This window comes from Nomia melanderi, chromosome 11 (assembly GCF_051020985.1).
Source record: "Nomia melanderi isolate GNS246 chromosome 11, iyNomMela1, whole genome shotgun sequence".
NCBI lineage: Eukaryota > Metazoa > Arthropoda > Insecta > Hymenoptera > Halictidae > Nomia > Nomia melanderi.
The window spans coordinates 1,474,851-1,499,301 of NC_135009.1; the positions used below are offsets into that span (position 1 = coordinate 1,474,851).

The 24,451-nt window shown below is 30.0% G+C and overlaps 1 protein-coding gene across 3 annotated transcripts in view; it reads right to left on the reverse strand.

Moving 5' to 3' along the window:
• Positions 1–24,127, reverse strand: part of Frl (formin-like protein) — a 143,179-nt gene extending 119,052 nt beyond the window's left edge. For all 3 annotated transcript variants that reach the window (XM_031994681.2, XM_031994679.2, XM_076372100.1), the window contains exon 1: positions 23,539–24,127. In XM_031994681.2, the coding sequence (XP_031850541.1) occupies positions 23,539–23,757 (219 nt within the window). In that variant the 5' untranslated portion in view covers positions 23,758–24,127. The remainder of the gene's footprint in view (positions 1–23,538) is intronic.
• Between the last annotated feature and the right edge of the window lie 324 nt (positions 24,128–24,451).

Below are 24,451 nucleotides of genomic sequence, written 5' to 3' on the forward strand. Positions count from 1 at the left end.
TTTTTCGTTTTTATAAAGACACAACAGTTGAAAAAATGTTGTATTTTTCTTTTTATTAATTTTAAATACGAGTATACAAATAAATAATCCTCTTTTACAAAAGCATTTATTATTATTATTAGTATTTAATTTTTCAATTCCTAATTTTTTACTTTTTAAATGCAGCTGGCTGGCATAGAAAATGATAAAATACTGTAATGAGTTCTTGCATACATTATTTTATAGTATTTATATAATTATTTATGGTCAGATGGGAGCTTGCAATAGAGATCTATGGCTGGATCACGTCAGCAAATGAGAGCATCATGCGATGACTCATTCACGTCGTCTTGAACATATCAGTTCAGAACATATTAAGCTTCCACTTAACATTCGTTTTAACAAGAATATACAAAACCATAATAATAAAAAACGATGATTTTATTAATGCATTGGAAGCAGAATTTTCACTAATGAGTGTACTGTTAATGTGACCACCTTAAAACAAACTATAAAAAAACAGAAATATTAGTAATGAAAATGTACATATTTCAATCAGCACTTTTTAATTTATAAAGTTAATATACATACAAATTTCATTGTTTAAATTTCAAATGTCCATAAACAAAGAAATGTGTACATTGTAACAATATTTTCATCTGTTGAGGTATACTTACTTGTATAATTGTAGAACACTTATATCAATATAAAATTAAAAGAATTATTGCCTCTAATTGTAAGTTATCATGATACTACCGTAGTATATTGTTCGAATACATCTATTAATCACGATTTTATACAAGCACGACTAATTGTTGTTTGCAAACTCTTTCCTGTTAAAGGTCAATGTCTCATAATGACCAACAATTTTCAGTATAATCAACCAAATCTCCGTCATTAGAGAATTGATTATTCAATACGACTGAAATGGGGAATTGGTTATTCAATACGGCTGAAACGATTAATTACGGAGGAAAGCACGATGTCACGGCGCTCGTGTGTATACAAGTACATATATATAAAAACGATTGTCGCTCCAAGTATACTACGGATGTTTATGCAAATTCAGCTTCTTAACCACTTCTCCTATAATACCGAGACAGACTCGCGATGAAAATTTTCAACTGAATACGATAAATCTAAATGATATCTATTTATTTTTCATATAAACGAAATATTATTTGTCTATTATCAATCTTTAGAGTAAGTATAAACACAGACGTATTGAATTTTTTTCTTTTTCTGTTAAATTATTAACGATAAAGTAGTTTTATCGGGCACTATTTATAAGAATTTGTGTCAAATACAGATCGTTTTATGCCGTTCAAATTATTATTAAAACATAATAAAAAAATTGTACCGAAACCAATCAATGTTTTCGATTCAATGCATTTGAAGCATTTATATAAGTACGTTATAAATACTACGGATAGGTTACACGAAATGTCGGAAACACATAACATCTTGGAACCTAAGAAAGTCTCTAGTTTCGAGAATTCACACTGTAAAATATAGAATGAAGAAGTAAGTACATCTGTTATAGCTGATAGAAAACGACTTAAGCTCAGAAAGATTTCGGATGTCCTTAAACCTTACTATATCAAATAGGGTTATTCGGAAACATCAGTATACGTATGATTTATGCTACGTAACAAATTGTTGACCGAAAATTTTACGCAGAAGCTATTCCATGTCATCAGTTATTATTCCGTAATTAAATGTGAACGTGAAACAATCTGAATAAATTTCAATATACTTTGTTTATACATAATGAATTGAAATGACACTTTGGACATATCTTTTATATGACTTTTAATATTTTGCTTTTGCAGTATCCTATATTACCCTGCGTTTTAAAAACTGGAATAACTTTAATTTAATAATACATGAAATTAAATAAAATTGGAATGCAAGTGCGAACACGAGTTAACTCGTAATCGGTCAACAATGCGTTAACACTAAACATACCGTGACCGACCAAATGACCGGCTTTAAAAATGGATTTAAAATTCTGCTTTTCCTTTTATTAATTTAATTTTATATCAATCCTTACGTTATTCAATTAATCAACTTTTCCATTTTCGTCTTTCTTTTTGTTTTTGTTTCCACTAAGAAAAATTTATCGCTTACATTGTTTACCTTTATTTTATAACCAATTAAAAACAATTTATCTTTTAATTGTGGAATTTAGATTGGAAAATATCTCGTTTTGTGTGCAATAAAATTAAATAACAAGGTGTACACTCGTCAAACGCGGAGCATATATTATCTATAATATATTCTAACGAAAAACTAAACCAAAACGAAGAAAAGTTACACATTTATCTGAGAAAATAAATAATTTATCGTTGAAAAAGTTTGTATCATTTTGCGTTTTAACCCTTTTCACTCGATTTATTTTTAATGTTATTGGATGCAAACTTCTACTTTTTTTTAGGGAAATGAATTAAAGTAATTTACAGCGGCAGAATTCACCGTTTTATATTTATTTTATTTATTATTATTATAATAAGATTTAATTTTCATAATCTTTTAAAGTGTAGTACATTTTAAAGTACCATAAATAACGTATAACAAATTCGTATTGTCATCTCCAGTATGATATACAAGTACAAAGGGTTAAGATGACATGTATACTTGTCGAACGCAGTTAACTGATTGAAACCTTCTACAGACGAGATACAACGATACAAAATTCTCACCCCTCCTCGTCTAAGTAAAAGTCAATTCTACAGCAAATTTTTGTAACAAATCACCGAACCAAAAATGTAAAATCACATTATAGTGACCATGTTATTTATTATACATAACATATATGAAATCTGCAGTCCAGGCATAAGTAATAAAGGACTTGTCGCGAAATGACAAAATTGCAGAGTTAGCGGTATCGTTCGGACATCCTGTTTGCATCGTTGAAATCAGAATTCGAAGGACACTCGGACCGCTACGCGACGGAGAGAGCTGCCGCCGAATAGGCGCGAATGGTTCCATTGTCGTTTAGCGAGGTGTGCGTTTGCGGCGTGGCGCACGCGAGCATGGTTGACTTCGCGCGCGCCTGTGAACGCACACGACTGCACGCTCGCACACAGCCGGTTTAATTCAGCCGTATAAATTGTACAAAGCTGTCTGCCGACGATCCGCGTTAAAAATATCCCGCCTGCCAACACGTTTCCCAGTTTGTCGATAGTGAAAGCATTTCTGCGTTATTTCGCATCTTTCGACGTGGCTTGCGTAATCGTTGAAACATGTTTTCTTCCGATTTCCAACCCTTTTTCCAACCTTTCCCATTCATTATACTAACTGCTCTCACCGCAAACGAATTGCTCTTTTCGCTTTTCTTTCTTTCTTTCTTTTTTTTTTAAGAAATAAATGCCTCATGAGCAGTCGAAGTTAAATCTTCATTAATTTTTCTTCTGGTATTTGAAATACGAACTATAATATATACGAGTATTTAATCTATATTTTTTATGTGAATATTGAAGTATATTGGTATTTACAAAAGTCTACATTTTCAGTTGAATGTCTAATGGTTTGAAAATAATGTTTACATTATATTATAGTATATGGTGTGTAATGTATAATAAAATTAAATTTCATATAAAATTTTTCGAAAAATATTTGTATACATTGTTGTATCGAATGTATAGGTTTCACTTGAGAAATGATACATTTAGAATACCATTAAGAATTTTCATTAATTTGCAGTAAATTGTAAATTCAATGGATTAGTCGTGAAAGAATGGAATAACCTTTTAAAAGTTGAATATCGAAATAGAAAGTAAAAGTTTTCATTTTCATTTTCAATGTATTTTGCATTTTATAAAACTACAGACAGAAGAGAATATTTGAGAGTAATTTTACTAAAGCAATGCAAAGTATTTTACAAATCAATACAGAATATTTATAAATATTAATATTGTTTAGTATAATATCTATAGATTAAATTTTGCAATTTTAGTATGGAATTTTAGAAATCGAATGTCATTGAAAGTGAGAATATTATGTATTAACACACTTTTGATTATCAGTGAAAGCACGTGTGTAGCCAACGCACCATTACATATTTCATAATGAGGGAACATTCAAATACTAATTTGATTTATATCTGATTGTAACGTTATAGCTCTCCGTTGCAAACAGTACTTTCAAATAATGTAAAAGGGAAACGTAGTTGTCAAGAACAGTAAATACAAAAGTTAGATATTTTGTATTGTCGAATGTACGCTTTTCACGTAATAACATGTCTTAATTTTATGTATTCAGTTGAAAGTATTTGTTTTATAAGTAAATACATGAGCACTTTTCAACATTATCATTCGAAAAAGTAATCGAAATAAAATATTCCATTTTTAAAATGCAAAAGGCAAAACGAAAACAATTATAGTCACTGTCACGATTTACAAAACTACTGAAACATTTACGGTTCCTACAAATTAAATCCGTTCAAAATTGTCTGCTTATAAATGTTATAAACGTTGCAAATGAGAAAAGGAATATAATATGACATTAAATAACCGCTAATGTCATTATAAAAAAGAACTACCGTACAAAATGAAACATCCAATTGTCTTATTTCTTTTCTTTTGAAACATTTAAGAAAACTGTATTAATAAACTATTCAACTTAATTCGTAAAGGAAAATATCATTTCATTTATCATCATTAGGCTCGTAAATATATAAATGGTATAATTATTGAATTACGTTAAACGATTTATCTTCAAAGTATTGAATATACTAAATTTACTTCAGACTGAAACACTGAATTATTACAAATAAGGTAGAAACCTTTTGATAAATATTTCGTAATATAATTTCGGTACAGCTTATATTCTTGTAAAGAAAAAGACTCCACAACTGACGTGGAAATAGTTTGATAATTTGTTCATCTTTGTCCAAAATATATCATCATGTAGGAACGGAAACAGATTGGACATTCTATTTTTAGTCCATTTCACGAGACTGACATCTGAGCGATCATTCTGAGCCTGGATCAGGCAAACAGAGAGTGCTCTATTCGAAAGTTCATTGAAGAAGTATATTCAAATCGGAACTATTAATTTTCCTGAAATTCACTGACAATCTACGTATATTCTAAAATATATTCAATGGAAGAAAAGCAGAAGTATGTAGAAACATAACGAAAATTATTCATGAATAGACATAGTTCAACATTAATTCGTTTCATCATATAATAACCAGAAAATACTTTATTATCATGAATGTTTTTAAATTATATTTCAACGATTAACGTGTAAAAATACGTCCACAGATCACAATATAAATTCATAATAATACAGTAAACAACAACAATAATAATAATATAATCGCATAGTAATACCAATTAAGTAGTAATTGATAATCCAACCTAAGAGTACCTATATATAGACGCTGATGACGCAAACGGGTTAACGAAGCCACTGTAAATAGAGATATCCAATTGGAAGAATAACGCAAAAATTGAGCGTTATGAAAAAAAACAGACAGAGCTCTTTTGATATTCATTCTGAATGCATTTGCGATTCATATCCCGTATTCCTCGCGGCGATCGTTAATATTAACCACGCACACTGCTGATTTATTGACGGAGATGCCCGATGGGGCGACATGAGAAACACTGCTCGAAGACCCCTCTATATATAGAAACGCTGCTTTTATCTTTTCCTGTGGATATTTTCAGAGAAGCTTCGGTCCTTGGACAGTATTGTTTAGCCTCAAAGAGTCGCGGTGTTATCGACATCGACCTTTTTTTTCTACGTTCTCTATTCCAGATTTCGTCGGTCTCGCCGACCGTGTGTGTCAGTACAAGTGCAATCGTGCGCGGTTGGCCGCGCGTCGCTCGATTCTATCGATCCCCTATCGTGATCGACGTTAAGTGACGGTTATTTGCGGAAACCAGACCGATTCGTGTCTAGATTCACGTCGGCGTCCGAAATCGTCGCGCCTTGGATGCATCAGGGAAGTACGAGATAACTGCTTACCCCTACTCCTAACCCTTTCGTTGCGCATTTAAATTTTCATTTCATTCGTGAACAGTATCAATTATTGACCAGTTAACTGCGTTCGGCGAGTATACACGTCAACTTAAAACGGAAAATGATACTAATTTTTTAGACAATAAATTATTGATCTTTTTGGATAAATCTGTAATTCTTCTTCGTTTCGCTGTAGTTTTTCATTATGATATACTATAGATTCAATTGCACTGTGTTTAACAAGTATAAGCTTTACAGTTTGAATTTATTGCGCGTACAGTAAGGGAGTTTTCAAACTAAATTCCACAGTTAAGTGGTTAACATGTTCCATGCTACCCGTAAACTTCTAAATCGTACGGATGTTTTAAACAAAATATTAAGTTGTATTTAAGTTTTTGGTGAATTTTATACAATCTGATATATATATATATATATATATATATATATATATATATATATATATATATATGCGTTTCTGTTGCTTTTTAACGAGTACCGCTATCCTTGGTCACACGTCTCTTAAAAGGTATTTTCTTGCAAAAATTGGCGTCTATCGTATGTGGTACACGCGGCACTAAACGTGTTAATGAAACAAACAGTTTTTAATTTTCAAATGTTTTTGTCTATTACACACTCGTTTACATAATACTTATGAATTACTAATATTGCAAAGAAATAAAACTAATGTGTGACCACATATGGCTAATGTATAGTTACCACATTCATATGCGAAGTTTTCTAATATGAAACTGACTTCTGATAAATGTCTCTTTCGTTCATATGAACAATCTTTTTTACATCTTATATATTATACAATATCGTTGAAAATAGAGTATAATACAAAGTGGAGCATTCTGTGAACATTGAGAATGGTAGTAGACAATTTCTTTTCTTTTACAAGTAATAGGAAAATTTGTTTTTTAATGCGTGGACTAAAGTTGAAGTCCACAGCAGAATGGAATGTAGTAATATTCGTCTATAAGCGAAATTCATGAGGAACGGGTTAAACGATTATAAAGAAAAATAGCATGAAAATCCAATAGGGTGTACAACAAACTTATAGATATTTAAAAAATGGTTAGAAAAATGCGTTTTTATTAGTTTATTTACTTCTCGACTTTTCTTACGATTGTAGAATTAGTTTTATTATAAAATAATCATTACAGGAAAAGTCGAAAAGTCAATGGAGATAATACTAAAGTGTGATGTATCTAACATTGCTTGTAATATCTGTGAAATGCAATTTCGTTGAAGAGACACACCCTATGTGCATTCAAGCTGATAAATGTAACGCGTTATTGATCAAGTAAGAGTGTGCAAGATTCACGATATGTGTAGTAAAAAAAAAAATTTAGTAAGTGAGGGCCACAACTATTTGCACAGAAAAATGTATATGATCAACGCGATCCATTTAATGTTAATGACAATATGGAAATGAAATTATTTTATAACAAGCATTGCTTACTGAAATATAAAAATACTTTCTTTAAATGTTGATTATTACTGCCGTTAGCTCTTTCTTGATTTAATCAGATATCAAATATAAAATCAATTGTTACAACGAATTTGTAACAAATATTACAGTCAGTTTAAAGCATTCTTTGCAGTTATATTTTTTAGCTTGCATAAAATAATAATTTCCCTTCTGTTTAGTTGTTGCTTGAACCTTTATTATTGATTAATGTGTGATTTTATGGCTCATTAAACATTTGTTATAAAATAAACGATTTTCAATACAATCATTCTTCGACTTAACCTTGTTATATGTCTAACAAGTAGTCGGTAAAAAGAATGAAATTATGAATAACGACATATAGTTTAATGAATTCAGGATATCTATGTTATATAAATAGTTTTTATATAAAAACTATTTACAGTATCGTAAACATATGATTATACGATAATTTGTAATTATTTAATTCTATAGTAAATGACACAATGAATAATATGAAGTAAATAAGAAAATCTATTAAGAATATGGTAATGTTATTCTATCTCTCACATCAGTATAAACGTAAGATCAACGTTTAATATATTTATCTTTTATTTCGAAAAGCATAAAATATCAGCTTCTCAAATTGATAAAGTTATTCGTTTTACGGGGATTAATAATACAAAATATTGATATTTATTCTCGTATTCTTGTATATATTCTTACTTACGGCAGTATTAACATTTTCCGAATTTAATAGAATCTTAAATAAATACAATAAATTTGTTACCAACGATTTTCTTAAAATATTACAATAAAAAGGGGTGAATATCAAAATTCACTAGAAAGTATCTACAGTTTATCCAAGTCTACAATAAGAATGTATTAAATAAAGTAGTCATACTCATTAGTTTATACAGAAATTATTAGCTGTTGCGTGAACACAATATCAAACACTATGTAATTAACCTTTAAAAGTTATCATAAAAGAAAACGACGTTAATGTTATCAGTGCTATATTTAGAGCAAATTATGTGAGAGGACTGATGTGATTTATAATAACGTTATCATAAGGAATTACTGGAATAAATGACCGAAATCTTAACTTAAGTTTTTTAATAAATAATACGTACCTATTAAAAGAAAAATCTTGTGATATTTTACCTATGATACCATTCTTTTTCAAGATATGTACTTTCTCATGATTTAAGATACGTATTATAAAGCTTCGGAATGTCATAACTGCAAACCACTTTTATTTAAACTTTTAAGAGAATGTGTACTTTCCCCACAATTATATAGTTGCACTGGCAAAACTAATTATTTTAATTTTTGAAAAATAGTAAGAGGGCAAATATAATACAACATATGACACTGTTTTATCATGTTGCACTTCACTACAATGTAAACATCAATGAATTATCTGTTATCCTATGTTTAACCGTTCAACATCCATAGTAGACATGATAAGTTTACGATTAAGCTCTGCTTCTAGGGAATTGTTTTCAAGAAACTATACTTGCGTTAATATCCATAAAGCAACGTTTAACGACTAATTAGAATTTCATTTGTAAATTTACTAATCTGTAAAAATGATAATAAATACGAAGCATACAGTGATTCCTGAAAGTGATCGGACGCGTCATACTTATTTGTGTACTTTACCGAGTCAACCGCTTTTATAAATGCAAATCTAACGACTATGCAATATTAAATTCATTGCGAGACGGAGGGAATTACTTTATCGTTTATATTAGATATTTATGTTACAATTTTTTTAACGAAACATTCATTTATTTATTGTTACGTGACACTGTATCTCTATTTTTAAATGTAAAACACACCAATAAATTTGACACTATTTCTACCGGTGTCGAAAGACACCTTTTGAAATTTCAAACGTACAATTATTTTCTAAATTTAATCGTATATTCTGAATTGACTTTTCGATTTTCCCACTGACGATTATAAAATTAATTATAGGAAATGTCCAACATTCAATTGAAGAAAAATAATTAGACTGAGAAAATAATTTTCAGTTAAAATTTCAAAAGGTGTCTTTTGACACCTTCCGTAGAAACAGTGTTAATACAAAAACCTATAGGAAACATTCTATACAACTATACAATTAATTATATAGTTACAGCTCGTGCAATAAATTCACGTTTCAAAGTGTAATACCATAGAGTTCCTTCAATATTTACCCACCTCCTACAGAAAACATTTACAGACACTATTTCATTCCACGTTTAAACTAAAAATTGCAATCACGTCTCTGGTTGGATGTTATGTTCGTAAACAGACGATCTCGACGACAATTTAGTGCTACGATCAAAGGAGCAATTGTATCCTATGGGATACGATTTTCACGAGGATCTCTGATAGTCGAACGTTTCGATAGGAAGAAAATTCCCGGTTCGAACAGTTGACCATTTCGTTTGGAAGCGGTCCAGCCGTATTGTCACAGGCGGACGTAGAAAGGAAGAGACAGCGAGAAAGAGAGAAAGAAGGAGAAGGAAGGGAGGGAGAAACACGGTGTCGTTAGAAAGTGGAAAGGAGAAGGATAGAAAAGGAGTGGGCGTCGGACTACGGAGCGGTTTGGCTTTGGTTGTGAGAATGTTGAAGATTCTCGTGTTCAGCGGGAACCCTCGAGGAGGATCGTGCTTATGCTATCAAGCAACCAACCACGTATCTCTTCTATAAGCTGGCAAGCCTGTGCTTGCCCAGACAATCCTTCAAGAATGCAGCAGGACCGAATGCAGGTCTGGGAATTGAACCAGCGATTTGTGGAAAGCCATAGAAAAGATCGCTTATATTCGTACTTAGCACGAATCATGCTAACATAGTCCGGAACTGGCAATCTTCTATCATTTCTATTTTTGACGTTTAACCCATTTGCATTACACGGGAAAGTGGAAAACTGGTCCTTATCACTAAAACTGTATTTTACTACATTAAAATAAGAATGGTTCAGAACGTACAGAAAACTGAAAACAAAGTGGCGTGAACAAAGAATTCCTAATTTTATTTAGCGCAATGAAGTTAATACACACATATATGTATGGAGAATAATTTAATAAATTAATTATAATTGTTTTGCACGGTATAGAAGTAGTTAAAATGGCCAATGCATGTAGCCACGCGGCAAATTATTGCAGTAATAAAATGTATCTTTTCTTCTTTTTTTTTAATGTACAAACTACACAACGGTTGTGAGTTTTCTTCCACGAGCTTGTTTCAATGAATATTGGAAAATGTTGACCAGTGATTGTAATGATGGATATGGTGTAACTATTTGTGTTTTTGTTGTTATATATATGCGCTAATGATGCAAATAGGTTAAATGATCGCATATTATTACTGGCCACTTTCTTACAATTAATGATTTCTTCATTTCGAAAGAAATGTTAGTATTAATATTCTGAAAACATAAGTTTAGTAAGTTTTCTTCTATAACTTCTGATATTTTGCGATTATATGTGGAATGAAAATAATCTGTGTAAATTGTAATCAGGTAAAGTAAATTTGCATATATCGATTTATGAAATTATTATTGTATTGGTAATAACATAAATACGTTCGGGTGTAAGTATGTATATATTCTGATTTTGAGAATTTAATTATGTCTTATTACAAGTGTACGTAATTGTAATGAAAAAGAAGCTACTTCTAGTTCATTTAAATTCAACATTGTTATTTCACTTCTTACATGAAAAAATAATAGAAAAAAGTTGTTCAATTTATCTGAATGTGTTTATGTTATAATTATAAATATATGTCATTTCGTATATACACCTATATAACCTCAATATTTTGATATAATTGTATGGAGTCTGCACCAACAGAAATGTTTTCCATAAGTGTAATAATTTGTCTTAAATTTATAATACAAGCGTTTAGAAGCAGCATTTACGCAGTAGTTGCACTTACAATAATTTTAACTGTACACTAATGATCATATTCTAGATGTATAAAATGAAGATTAGTAACTAATAATAGAAACAATACCACATATTTACTATAAGATTATTAGTAATGAACAATAAGTTTGCAACTCAAATAAATACCTTCGGTTATCTGTGTCTTAAAATGCTGAAAATTACTGATATATTCATGATAATTTACAATACTTTCTACCTTTTTGAAATAAAAAATCATTTCTTTAATATACGTACGAGTTTTTTAATATTACCAAATTACTGAACTACAATTCCAATTTATATATTATAAATCCTATCAGTATGCCACTGATAATTATAATATTTAATTAAATTTACTATAAACGAATATAATTGAATTGAAAGTCCTATTTAAATAATAAATAATTTATGTTTGAAATTCAGTCGTTCACTTGAATGAAATCAATTTTTTATAACTTTATCCATTTATATAGACAAGTAAGTTTTTTATTGTCAAACGTATACTCATATTTAACAAAATAATTTGTACACCAACTGTTACTTTAAGAAATGTCGGCATCAGTTTCGATCGCACACACGATGAAAAATAGTAACAAAAATGATATGTAGCAATTTGTACGTTATGAGACTTAATTTCCCTTTCACTTTGCTGGTTCGAAACTGACCGTTCTACAGACCTCGTATTGCCGAAATGTGTTGTGTGTAACACTGCAAAAAAATTCAGAATTATCAATATTATGTTTTACTGTTAACACGTATATTTACAATTTATTTACACGCATTCATTTCCTTATATCATTTTCGTACCGTGCAAAGCATATCCTCAGTAGTTTTATATTCCATTCTTAAACACAGTTTAGGGTATCTATTTAATCCTGTTTTACATTCCGTAAGGCGCTACTTTTATTTTATATTAACTTTTTCATTTCATTTAAGATAATATGTTGGATTGTTGAACATATTTTTTTAATGCAACATGTACAGAAAAAGTGGAAAAGAATCTAGACGAATTTGCAGTAAACTTCTCAGGAAAGCTTTTTTTCGTTAACTGAATCAAAATATTTTCAAATGAAAGAAAACGAAAACAACATTTCTACAAACGTTCATCGTAATGCAACTATGCGCATAAAGTTACTGAACATTTCACATTGAACCAAGTTACATAATATCATAATTACTTATTGCGTGCAATTTTCCGCTTACTTTTTATTACGCACATACAGTTTTTAATGTTTTTGTGGAAGACAAAGTAAAAATGAGGTAAAGATAATGGCTTACAAAAAATCTACGTTCACTTCTTAATTGCATTGCAAAGTTGTATGTTTATACAAATAACTTTAAATACATATTACAGCACTGAAACTGTGTTTATTGTAAATTGTTTAATGTCGCTTTGTTGAAAACAATATTTCAGCTTCCTGGTATCAGTTGATATACAGTAATAGTCTCACTTTTAATCCTCCCGTTTTTTATTACCACTTCCTCATTAGATATGTTGCTACTGTTTTCGACTCCTATGTAACATATTCTATAATAGAATGGCGTTATATTCTGTAATAGAAAAGCCATATGTGACCGTTAAAAAATGAATATATGCGATTATCTTGGACTATTTGATGATTCATTAAAATAAATTGCATTTTTTCTAAAATAAATGATACTTTGAATGTCCAATAATTCAAACAATTATTTTAGTTGAACTAAAAATATCGATATTTTTAAAAGTTGTGATCACTACTGCATACGTTAAAGATTTTATACAACACAAAATGAGATAAGTCATTTATATAGTGAAATTATGTCGCTTCATATCAAATAGATCATAGTCGTATAATCCGCAAACATTTTAAAGCAGATGAAACTTCTAATCGTGATGTGAGCTGAAGAAGAATAGAATGTTGGAGTATATTGGGTTTCTGTTTCTAGAGCGAGAGACACGAACACAGAAAAACTCGCGTGGCCCTGGAACGATTCTCGTGAGTCAAACCACGGTTTCTACACGATGCAGGACTAACTACTGATGACTCATCAACAAGCATTTATAATGATACCAAATCTCACGATTGGCTTTGCCAATGCTGCTGGACTATCCTGAGACTGTTATACGACAACATTGAGTACTGCATGATTTAATAAAGTAAAATACACAAAATGGGGAGAATATAATATTAAATTGTTTGACTGGATTGCATTATTATTATTACACGTTGACCTAGTTGACTGTCACCGCATTAAGTAGTATTATTCATAATATAGAAATGTTTTCAAATGATCATGGTTTAATTGAGTGAACTATAGGAATTCAATTTGTTTAGGGGTCACCGGTGACCCCCATGGCATTGAACGTGTTAACCAGTTAATAACTGCGTTTGACGAATACAGGCGTCATTTTAAAACTCGAAGTGATACTAATCTTTTCAGCGATAAATTAGTTACTTTTACAGAAACACATATAATCCTTTTTCACTTAGTTTTAGTTTTTCGTAAGCATATGTTACAAGTACGTTTGCACTGCGTTTGACGAGTATATACTTCATTGTTTGATATTATTGTGCACACAATGAGACATTTTTTTAATTAAATTCCACAGTTAACTTGTTAAACGATATCATTTCTTTAGGTACTTCTTCTTTAGAAGTTCATATCATAAACATTATTCTTAATTATTAATGAAAAGTTTGATATTTTAGATCCACGCATTGGCTTTCCACGTGCTTCTTGGAGAAATTAACAGTTTCTTCGTATAAATATATTATAATATTTTTCTTAGATTTTGATACCTCTGACAGTGGATAATGACATGATTGGACATTTTTTGGTTGAAAGGAAAAAAGGCAGATAAATAATTACTCAAACCAAAATATCAAATTTTGTATGAAAATAAATTTCAAACTTTTATTTTTAGAAATAAATTATTTCTACGTGATGTATTTGATATATTTTAAATGATACGTAAATAGTACAAAATTCATGTCATTTACCATAGAAGAAGGACATCTTAAATTTCCTGGTGAAATCAGATAATAAATGACTATATCACGAATAAAATACCAAGTAAATTTTATATGTAAGGCATAATTTTGGTTAATAATACATTCAACAGTAAGCGAAGCCACGACTTATTTTAATAAGTATTTTCTTTTCATTAAATAACACTGCAGTCACCCTGTATATGATTTTCTAAATTTGCAATTGATCATTTTTCCATTTTGTGTTTTTTTCATGATGAAATGTCTTTATTATATCTTATAATATATTCATACGATAAGAATTTAGTACACCTATTTCATGTATTGAATGAACCGCAAGTTCCTTTGCAGCTTGGTCGACTAATTGTCCATTGTTCACCCACCATTCACGGAGGGAGCAGTATCCATGCAATAGAATGTAATTATTATTATTTTCTAATTCAGCGCAATCGCACCGGCCTATGTATACATACATACACTTTTACACCTACACATACATACACATTTTGTACAAAATTTAAATAAAAAATATATTGTCCTTTTATGTCTATAAAATTGTAAAATAAAATTTTTGTCAAACTTTCAAAATTTATAAAAATGTTTAAACTCTGTTTCGCTACCTCTTATAAATTAAAAAATTTTCATTCTTTTCAAGGAGTGGTTTCATTTCTTCAGAATGAAATTTGACATAAAAAAGTATTGCAATGTATTTGGCTTGACTTATTCTATTTACACACAAAGTTTCATAATGTTTTGAACTTCGATAGAGTTCGATACGTTTCCTTGTAAGTGAAAGTCATTTAGGTTGGTTATTATATTCACTCGATTGTTTATGAATTCAAAATTTTTAGATTTTTTAAAAAGTATTCCATCTTTTATACATTCTTAACTATTGTTTTTGACTTCTTTTCAGTACCGTAGCAATTTTTGAAATCTCAATATGAAGAGTACTACGATTTATTATTTGATTCAATTTCAGATTGAATTTTGTAGTTTTCCAAAGTGAAAGTAAATGATAACTACTGATAAGATACGTTTCACGTTATATGCATTTTGATAAAAATAATAAATTATGAAATTGAAAACCATCTGAAATATCTGATTTTTATAATAGATATATTTTCTTACATATGTATTATGTACAATTCTTTAAATTATTCTATAATTAATATACAATCTTTTCTTTCATACTGAAAACATGAGATCTAACATTCACTTTACACTTTTTCAGAAATAATACAAATATTATTTTGTTAATAATAAATTCTGTAACACTAAACATACCGTGGCCAGTTTTAAAACGTGATTAAAAATTCTACATTTCTTTTCATTAAATTAATTTCATATCAATTCTTATATTATTCGATTAATCAGTTTTTCAATTTTTGTCTGTCTTTTTATTTCTATTTCCACTAAGAAAAATATATTGTCCAACTTGTTTACCTCTATTTTATAACCAGTTATTTGATTGGTTACCGTAGGAATACAGGATGTTCCCTCTAACGTGATGCACGACTTTTCACTCACTTGTAACCATTTGACAAAAAGAAGTTTAGAACAAGAGTTACAGGGTATGGAGTGTATATTAAACACCAGTAAAAAAAATTTCAAGAACAGTTTGTCTTCATAGCGAAATCGAGGTCGCCTTGGGTTTTACAAATAGAAACACATATTTTTTTACCATATAGTAGAGGACATCGAGACGAATTTATGAACACAAATTACATGATATTCTTACTAACATTGTTAGTTTGTCACTGCGGTTCCTTCATTAGTCTTTATTGGTTTCCAAACAAGATCGTACTTCTAATATTTGGTGCAAAATACATAATCATTTGCAACAACGTGTTTTCTTTTCTAATTCCGAGAGAGTTGAATTACTATTTCTCTTTAATAATATTTAAGAATCTTGCAAAACTTTTCCAACTAAGAGTATTCTTCAGTCCTTGTATGCGTGTCATATTCGTCTCAGTGTTCGCCAAAGAATGGATGCAAAAAATGGTAGGTTCATCTGTAAAAAAAAACTGAAGGTGACCTTCATAATTCTAGAAAAGAAAGGCTTGACAAAAGCTTTGGTACAATCTTCTTAAAGCTCTCCTTGAACCATATTATTTTAGTTAATAAAATTTCCAATCGAACCGCTAGCAACAGAATAATCTAAGCTGATTACATTTCGTAGTCCACTCTATATATAACATTTTATAGTAGTAGCTTAAGTTTATTTGAAACAAGCGACATTATTGAGAAAGGAAAACAGATGTTTAACACTAAAACTATTGAGCAATTAAATTGACACTTTGAAATTTGTCTATAGAAACTCCAAGAGTGATTTTATTGAAACTTTATTTGATATGCAATTTAGTTTGCACATTGCTAAAGTAATTTCTTTAACAATTTCTCAGAGATACATTTGCTACCTTTTTAAAAATTGCAAAGAGAAGGAATCAGGAATGGGTCATTTTGATCTGTTTAGTAGGTTTGGTATTAAAATGTGCATTTCTATATTTGCCAATTTTCTAAAAATCGGTTTTTCCGTGAGAATTCCACATGATAACCATCAGTTGTTTTTAAGATATTAACATTGAGTTTATAATAAAAAACTTATAGCGAGAAAAAAAGGACCTTAAAAATATACAAATAATATTGATTTATTGTTTTACCTTAACTACCTATGATAAATCATATCTTATGAACTAATTTTCAAAATAAACTTCATTTCTTACATAAAAAATACCGAATGTTTTACATATTAGTTTAAGGAAATGATACACGAGTAACAATAATGTGTACCTATAAACTTGCTATAAAGTCGATTTTAAGTAATACTTCAAAAATAACTTACCCGCTGTTAAAAATGTTTCTACGTTTTATGAAATTATTTTAATTAGATAGAAGAGTATATCTTTTGTTTCCACAATTATAGTATAATAGTTGCCAGATGCAAACAAACTATTGAAAGGTTAAAGGAAAAAAGCAACCAGCTTAAAATGAACCGTAAAGGTGCGATCTTATTACACCACAACACTATACATCATTCTGTATAAATAACCGCATAAAACTTTGCACAAATTAAAATATCGATCTCTATACCAACCCTTCTATTTTTGCGACTGGCCTCCAACAACTTTCCATTTAGCTAGATGTTTGTATCATTTTTTTATGAATGAATAATTTAAAAAATGAAGAAAATATGCGAATTGTATTTCAAGAATTCATTTCATAAAGGAATGTCAATTTCTCTCATAAACCGATAAAATGATTTACTCCTTTGTTAGAAAGTAATGGAAAACAGCGGTGGAGTGCTTTTATTTAAAATGAAAATAATAAATAAAAAAGATATAAATATGTTTAATAAATATCAAATTTTATCTGGTAATATGAACGCGTGAAAAAAAATTTCCTAAGATAATGTAAATTTTCAAATAAAATGACAAACGACAGTTTTTGTAATTAAAAAATATAGAACATATTGCGTTATAACATAAATTTTTTTACACATATCAAATACTTTTTTGTGTTATTAGCATCATATGGCAGTGAAATTATGTTATTCATCGCAATTATACTTATAATTAGACGTATGAAGTACTATGTGACTGAGAAATATTTTGAAATATTATCAAAATCAAATAATAAATACATAAGTCCCAAATAAAATAGTCAATATTAATGTAGTTTATTTCTAAAACACATTGTTACTGCGTAAGTAACATTAACTAAGAAAAAATAACAAAGAAAATACAAAATAAATAAAAACTTTATTTAAATAATTATTAAAATCAAATTTTATTTGAATATTGCCATATGTCATTAGAAAGTACTTTAATTAATGAAAATCGTTGGGAAACAAGATATTTTTCTTTTTAAAACTCCTTATATATTTTATATAAGGTCAACTTTAAAATTAATTTTGATTAGTACTCTAATAATAATTTTACACTTCTAAAAATGTTCTAATTATATCTTTTAAATACCGCTGACATTTACAAAATGTTATCCGAACTGATAAATCTTTAACACTATGTAATTAATAACTTTAATGTCGTGCATCAGACTAAAATCAATATCTTTTCTGTGGCAACGTTCAATGCTAAAATAACTGTTATTACTTGGTTATTTGTGTATCACGCTTCTCTCAAATACTAAAATGGACCATAATAAAGGGTTTAAATACCGTCCACGTTTAGCTACTAATATACCGAAGAATGGATGGGATATGAGTATCAGAAAATTCTTTCGATTAACTTTCTATCATATATGTAATTTTCTAATTTTTCTACATAAAACCGTATTATGAATGAATACTAATTATATTATATTGCTTGTAATACAATGAATTATAAATAATAATTACATTAATAATACATAATTAATTAAATTATAAATGTTAGAAATTCGGAATATGAATTTATTTGATCAATGAATGTACGTTCAATATAAATTTAATTTTGTTTCTTATAGTGGGTTATTAATCTCTGAATATTTTATGTTTTTATATGACGAAAATATATAATTTGTTCAATGTATTATGTTGTCATACGTATAACTGTATCGTAGGAAGTGATGGAAAAAGACTAGCTCAAACTACAAAGGGTTATCAGAATATTTTAATAGTTATAAATATGTAAATTTATTATAGAAAATATAACTTGATAGTTCAAATTGAGATTCTCTTGGGCACCGTTATTCAATAACCGAAATGGGATTTTAGTTGTGAATTTAGTCATTATAGAATTAGTTTATCCTCGTATATACCTATTTAAGAAAGTCATCGAATTCGTTCTTACAATCAGTAATAAGTATTATTTTCAAAATAATGAGTAAAATCCGTAGATAGTACCTATAAAAAATTATAGAGAAAATAACATTCGTACATTTATTATTTTATTCCAAAATATGAAATAGAGGAAAAATACTTAACGTTCGATTCAGTACAATTTGATTCCATAATCAGGTCGATACAAAAGTTTTAACCGTTTTTTTATAAAAAATAAAAAGAAGAGTTTTTGAAATATTTTTATTAATTTAATTTATTAGATAATTTCCATTGGTTGTTATTACCTTCTCCCAACTTCCTGTAAGGTTATTTATTCCATCATTGTAAGAATGTTGTGGTTTTGACGAGAAAAATGAATTCAGTGGTATTTTTACTGACTTCAAAAAACATCCAAATTTTTACACCAATTCAATAATTTCTTATGAACTATATTACGTTATTTTCTACTGCTTATGATATTTTATATTTTTACATAACACATTGCGCAGTGGCACGATTTCCCGTAATAATATTGTTTGTTTTCTGAATGGATATTCCGTCCTATTATTTTCGTTCGATTTCGTACTCATTCTACATATAACAAAACACTGTTAAACACTATGCAAAATATTGTAAATAAACAAATGAGTCCCTAAAATAACATTCATTAAATATTTAGAGTTTACCATTAATATTTCATAAAGTGTATATCATTTGAAGCTTATGCTCATTCTGTACATTTAACGTGATAAATCTCGATTTAACTGTATAAAAATATTATAAAATATTAAAATCATTCTATACATAAAACTATAAAATATTTCTCAATTAATATTGGTAGATATTACAGAAATGCAAGTGTAATACTGCAATTTAAAAGGTTTTTCAAATTATTACTTTTCGAAAATCCATGAATGTAAATACGGTAGCACATCATTCTAATTATTAATCGTACATGCATACAGCGTAATTTACGACGAAGCTGCTACAACGATGAACCAGAGTTCGCTATCGAGAACTCCGGTGTAACGCAACAACAGTTAGCCGCACCTTTAGGTCAAACGTGTACAAAAATTACAAACTCACGTAACTGTTACACTATCAGATTCTTCACTACTTTAAAATGACAGAGTTAGAACATAATTTGAAATGAATATGATAAAGCTCAAATCATCTTCATTTTCTTCAACTAAAATTTTACGAATTACTTTCAACAAAAGAAACATTATAAGTGTTCGATTCAATTATTCATTCGCATTTTATTTACAGAATTCAATGGCAAAATACGGTACAATTAACAACTTAACAAAATAGATCAATTTATTTAGAAAATTAAAGTAATATTGCAATTGATAAAAACAGTAGATAAGAGGTAAAAGATCTTGCAAACATACTGCAAAAGCAATTGAAGAAAGTAAAGGAAATCATCTTCATAATATTTAATATATCTGAATTTATTTATAAAGATGTATGTACAACTAATTACATTTTTACATTAGAAAAATACATTTAATTTAACGAATATTTTCATTGCATCAAACGCTATGATTAAACATTCGCCTCGCACTCCTACCGCGCATTCAAAATCACTGATCCGAAGACATCCCACATAAAAATGATCGAGCGTTAGAAAGACAGGGGAGTTAGAGCAACAGAAATGAATCGAGGGATTACAAGTTAACGCGAACCATAAAGAGGCCTCTTTGTTTATGATATGTTCGTAGTTGTCACGATGGTCGTCTCGATACGCAATCGAATCTTATTTGGTGAGAGCCGACTCTACGTAGGCGTGCATCTCTACCCTTTCCCTCTGCCGCCGTATGGATTCTCGCTTTCGACCTTTCGACATTTCATCCCAGCGAAAAAGAAAAATTGGTGACCCTCGAGCGGTCGGTGGCCCTGCCGACGAACATTCACAAAACGTATTGAAAAATTATTGACACATTTTCGTACTCTTTTATTCGATACGATACTTAGTAATCTTCTGCACAACTCCTCTTAACCCTTTATTAGAGTCATGTAACTCGCGAATTGCATATATGTACGAACCGTTTCTTATGAAAGTAAGGTTTTTCTTCTTTGGATTGAGAGATTTAACTTGTTAACTGTGAATTTAAAAAGTCTTTCATTGTATATGCAATAAAATCAAACATAATGAAGTGCATACTTGTCAAACGCAGTGCAAATGCATCTATAATATAATCTAATGAAAAACTAAAGCAAAACAAAGAATTACATATGTGCCTGAAAAAACAAATAATTAATCATTACAAAAGTTAGTATCGTTTTACATTTTTTAGATGATGTGTATACTCGATGGATTGCAGTTAACGAGTTAATGATTTGCAGTTCAATCAATTCGAAGATACTAATAAAATCTACTGAGTTTACCTGCATTTATATGAATTAAAATATAAGCAGATACATTATGTAAGCAACTTTTATGAGAATTAACTGTATCAATATGTTTACATTGACCATAAATAATTTCTGAGTTTTCAAATTTCGGAATAAGTGATTATGCAATGCTATTTACTAACGAATTTTCAATTGACCAAAGCATACGGATACTTTGAAATATACACTGTAAATTGTTTATAATCGAAAAGTTTAGACTAAATTATGTGTAAATTATTTAGTTTCTTAATTTTTTGCAGATATGAATTTACATCATTTTCATAATAAACGATCAGTATATCTACATTTTTTAAGTTTTACTTGATTATTTTTCCACAAACTGATATTATTATTATACTCCTCCCCCGTAACCAGAGAGTTTGTTTATGTTCATTTGTAATTTTTCTTTCTTGGACCAGAGTCCATACTGTTAAAATTCGCTTTGAAATGATAGGTAACAATTATTTTGTAAGAACGTTATAGTTTGGTTTTCTTCCATTATTTAAATGAATAGAAAAATTATTGTGTTTCAAGAATCACGAGTTCTAATAATAATATATCAAGTATTTACGAGATTGTTTGTGTTTCTCTTCATTAGTTGTTCTGTAGAATTAAAACATGGATACAAAGGTGTTGTTCAGGAAATCTGATGTAACAAAAAAAGCAGAATTAGTAGTTATTGACCAAAGGATTCCTTGTTTAAATCCAATTCAAACGAAGGACAACAAATATTATCTGTTTGACGTCATCTAAATACGTATAACTGATAATGCTGAATCTATTAATGAATACTGATTAAGTAAAACACAATAGTAAATTAAAACAAATTTTCTAGACAAACAGTATCCTATAAAACAGTCTTTTGTATAATAAAGTATATATCTTAGTCTGCCATTATTGATTTAAAAAAATTATTTGATAAAAATATAAATAATATAGATAATTTGACGCAACTACGTATGCCACGCAACAATTTCTTGAAAGTTGAAAATATGTATGTACAAGCATTGTATCCGATTATAACTCCAATTACAAAAATTATAAATTAATTGTTAATTCATATCAATGATATCTACTAATCCTAAGTTGCATATCTTTCCTAATACGAAAAAACAATTTTACAGAGTTAAATTTGAAAATTTCTCGAACAGGATAAACTTGAATTTGATTTACATACGGTTATCGATTCTGGAAACGGAATGAAATGTAAATCGCTACTTTACGTTTTGTATTAAACTTGCAATACACAGATGGACACCGATGTAACGACGGAAAGCACTAGTTTATAGCGAGTTCACTCGAGTTCAAATATTAGCAGCTAGAAGTTACAAGTCACATGTGTTGATACCGAATGAGATACGTTATATCGTGTTACACGGATAATACAAATGAAATAAATATCCATCGCACAAAGTTTTAATACATAAAAAAGGAAGCTTATTACACACAATTACTTTAATGAAATAAAATAATCTGTTGTATGTTGAAGCGTTAACAAGACGAACTTCAGAATCCATTTAAGGAAAATTGTTTTATTAATGCGGCACATAATTTACGGTCGATCAAAGCGTTTCAATTAATATCCTATTACCGTTTGCGTTCACACACATAGGTGTAAATGGATCCTGCCTAGCGTTTTAAAAGCCAGCTTCGTAAACGTCGTTTGTATGCACGCGTCAATGTATATTTCTCTGAAATACCGACATACCGATGAATTTCAATGAAGGGACAGAATCCGCGCCGAGGAATAAAAAAGAAGCGATCATAAATATTTTTCTAAAGACGTGTATATTTTATTCCTTCTTCGTTCAAATATCGTTCTTGCTTTAAGGTAAACAATATTGGTATCCCTGCCAACAATTTTTGACATTCGGAGGACGGATGACAGATATGTGCGGTAAATTATCAATAGTAGTACATTGTTTTTATTCAATAACAGAAAATTAAATTTATCCATGTCTGCACTGACAGTTTCTTGGATACTGTGTCGGCGCAGATGAAAAGATCAACAGTGCGAAAGGAAACGGTGCACCTAATCCATGAGACATGCCGGACGCGCGCATTAGGGGATTTAAGGAATGATTAAGGAGGCACAAGGCATTGAAAACTCACCAGCACTTTGGTGAAGCGCCTCTCGAGCTCGACAGCGTCGGGCATCGGTTGTCTTGGCGCGCCACGGACGCTGCCACTCCGTGCGTGTGGTCCACCCAAACTTCCCATGCCAAGGCTAGCTTGACAGGATTGATGAGGCGCGCCGCCCTTGACACCACCGATGAACACCTCGCGCACACCGCCATCGCTCTCGCCGGCACGACTTTGCACGATCCCCATTGTTTCACTCGTTGCTAACGTATCATGCGCTGTTTCAGCACGAGAAAATCGTGATGCACGGCAGCGGTAGCGGCCACCACTGTCACACCAAAAGAAACGTCAACAATGACGATCGCGACACTTGCGACAGTTCATCCTCGCCGAAAAACAGACCACCTTTCTATTACGACAAACGTCGATAAGGAAACGACTCGAACCGGTCCGCGCCGGGCCGTGCAACAGGTTCCAAGCCGTTCATTGTGGACACAAACTCTGGCAAACGTGCGCGACCAAAGCGCGATGTACACTCTACTACCCACACTAGACGAAACGTTCGGTGCATCTGCGATAGTCTCGTTACTCCCAGCCGCAGCGCCATTACACATGCGTGGTTCAACTCTTGCTGTAGTGCCACCTGTATCCCCGCGTTCAAGTTTCGAACTTCGTAAGCCTCGTTGTATGAGGTTGGCAGCAGTGTTACTGTTTCACCATACGTAGATGGAAGCACGTACTGTATGGTAAAGATTGCATTTAAGAGAAGAGACTTTAAATAATTGTTAAAAATAATGTTTATTTTAATATAGAAAGTATTTTTTAGTGAATGCACAAAGCAAGTAACTTCATATGCAATGATGTCTCATACTGAAAGTATTGTAGTTTTGTTTAAATGTATCTTTTTATGGTAGTAATTCTTTGTATCGTATTTATCTATGAC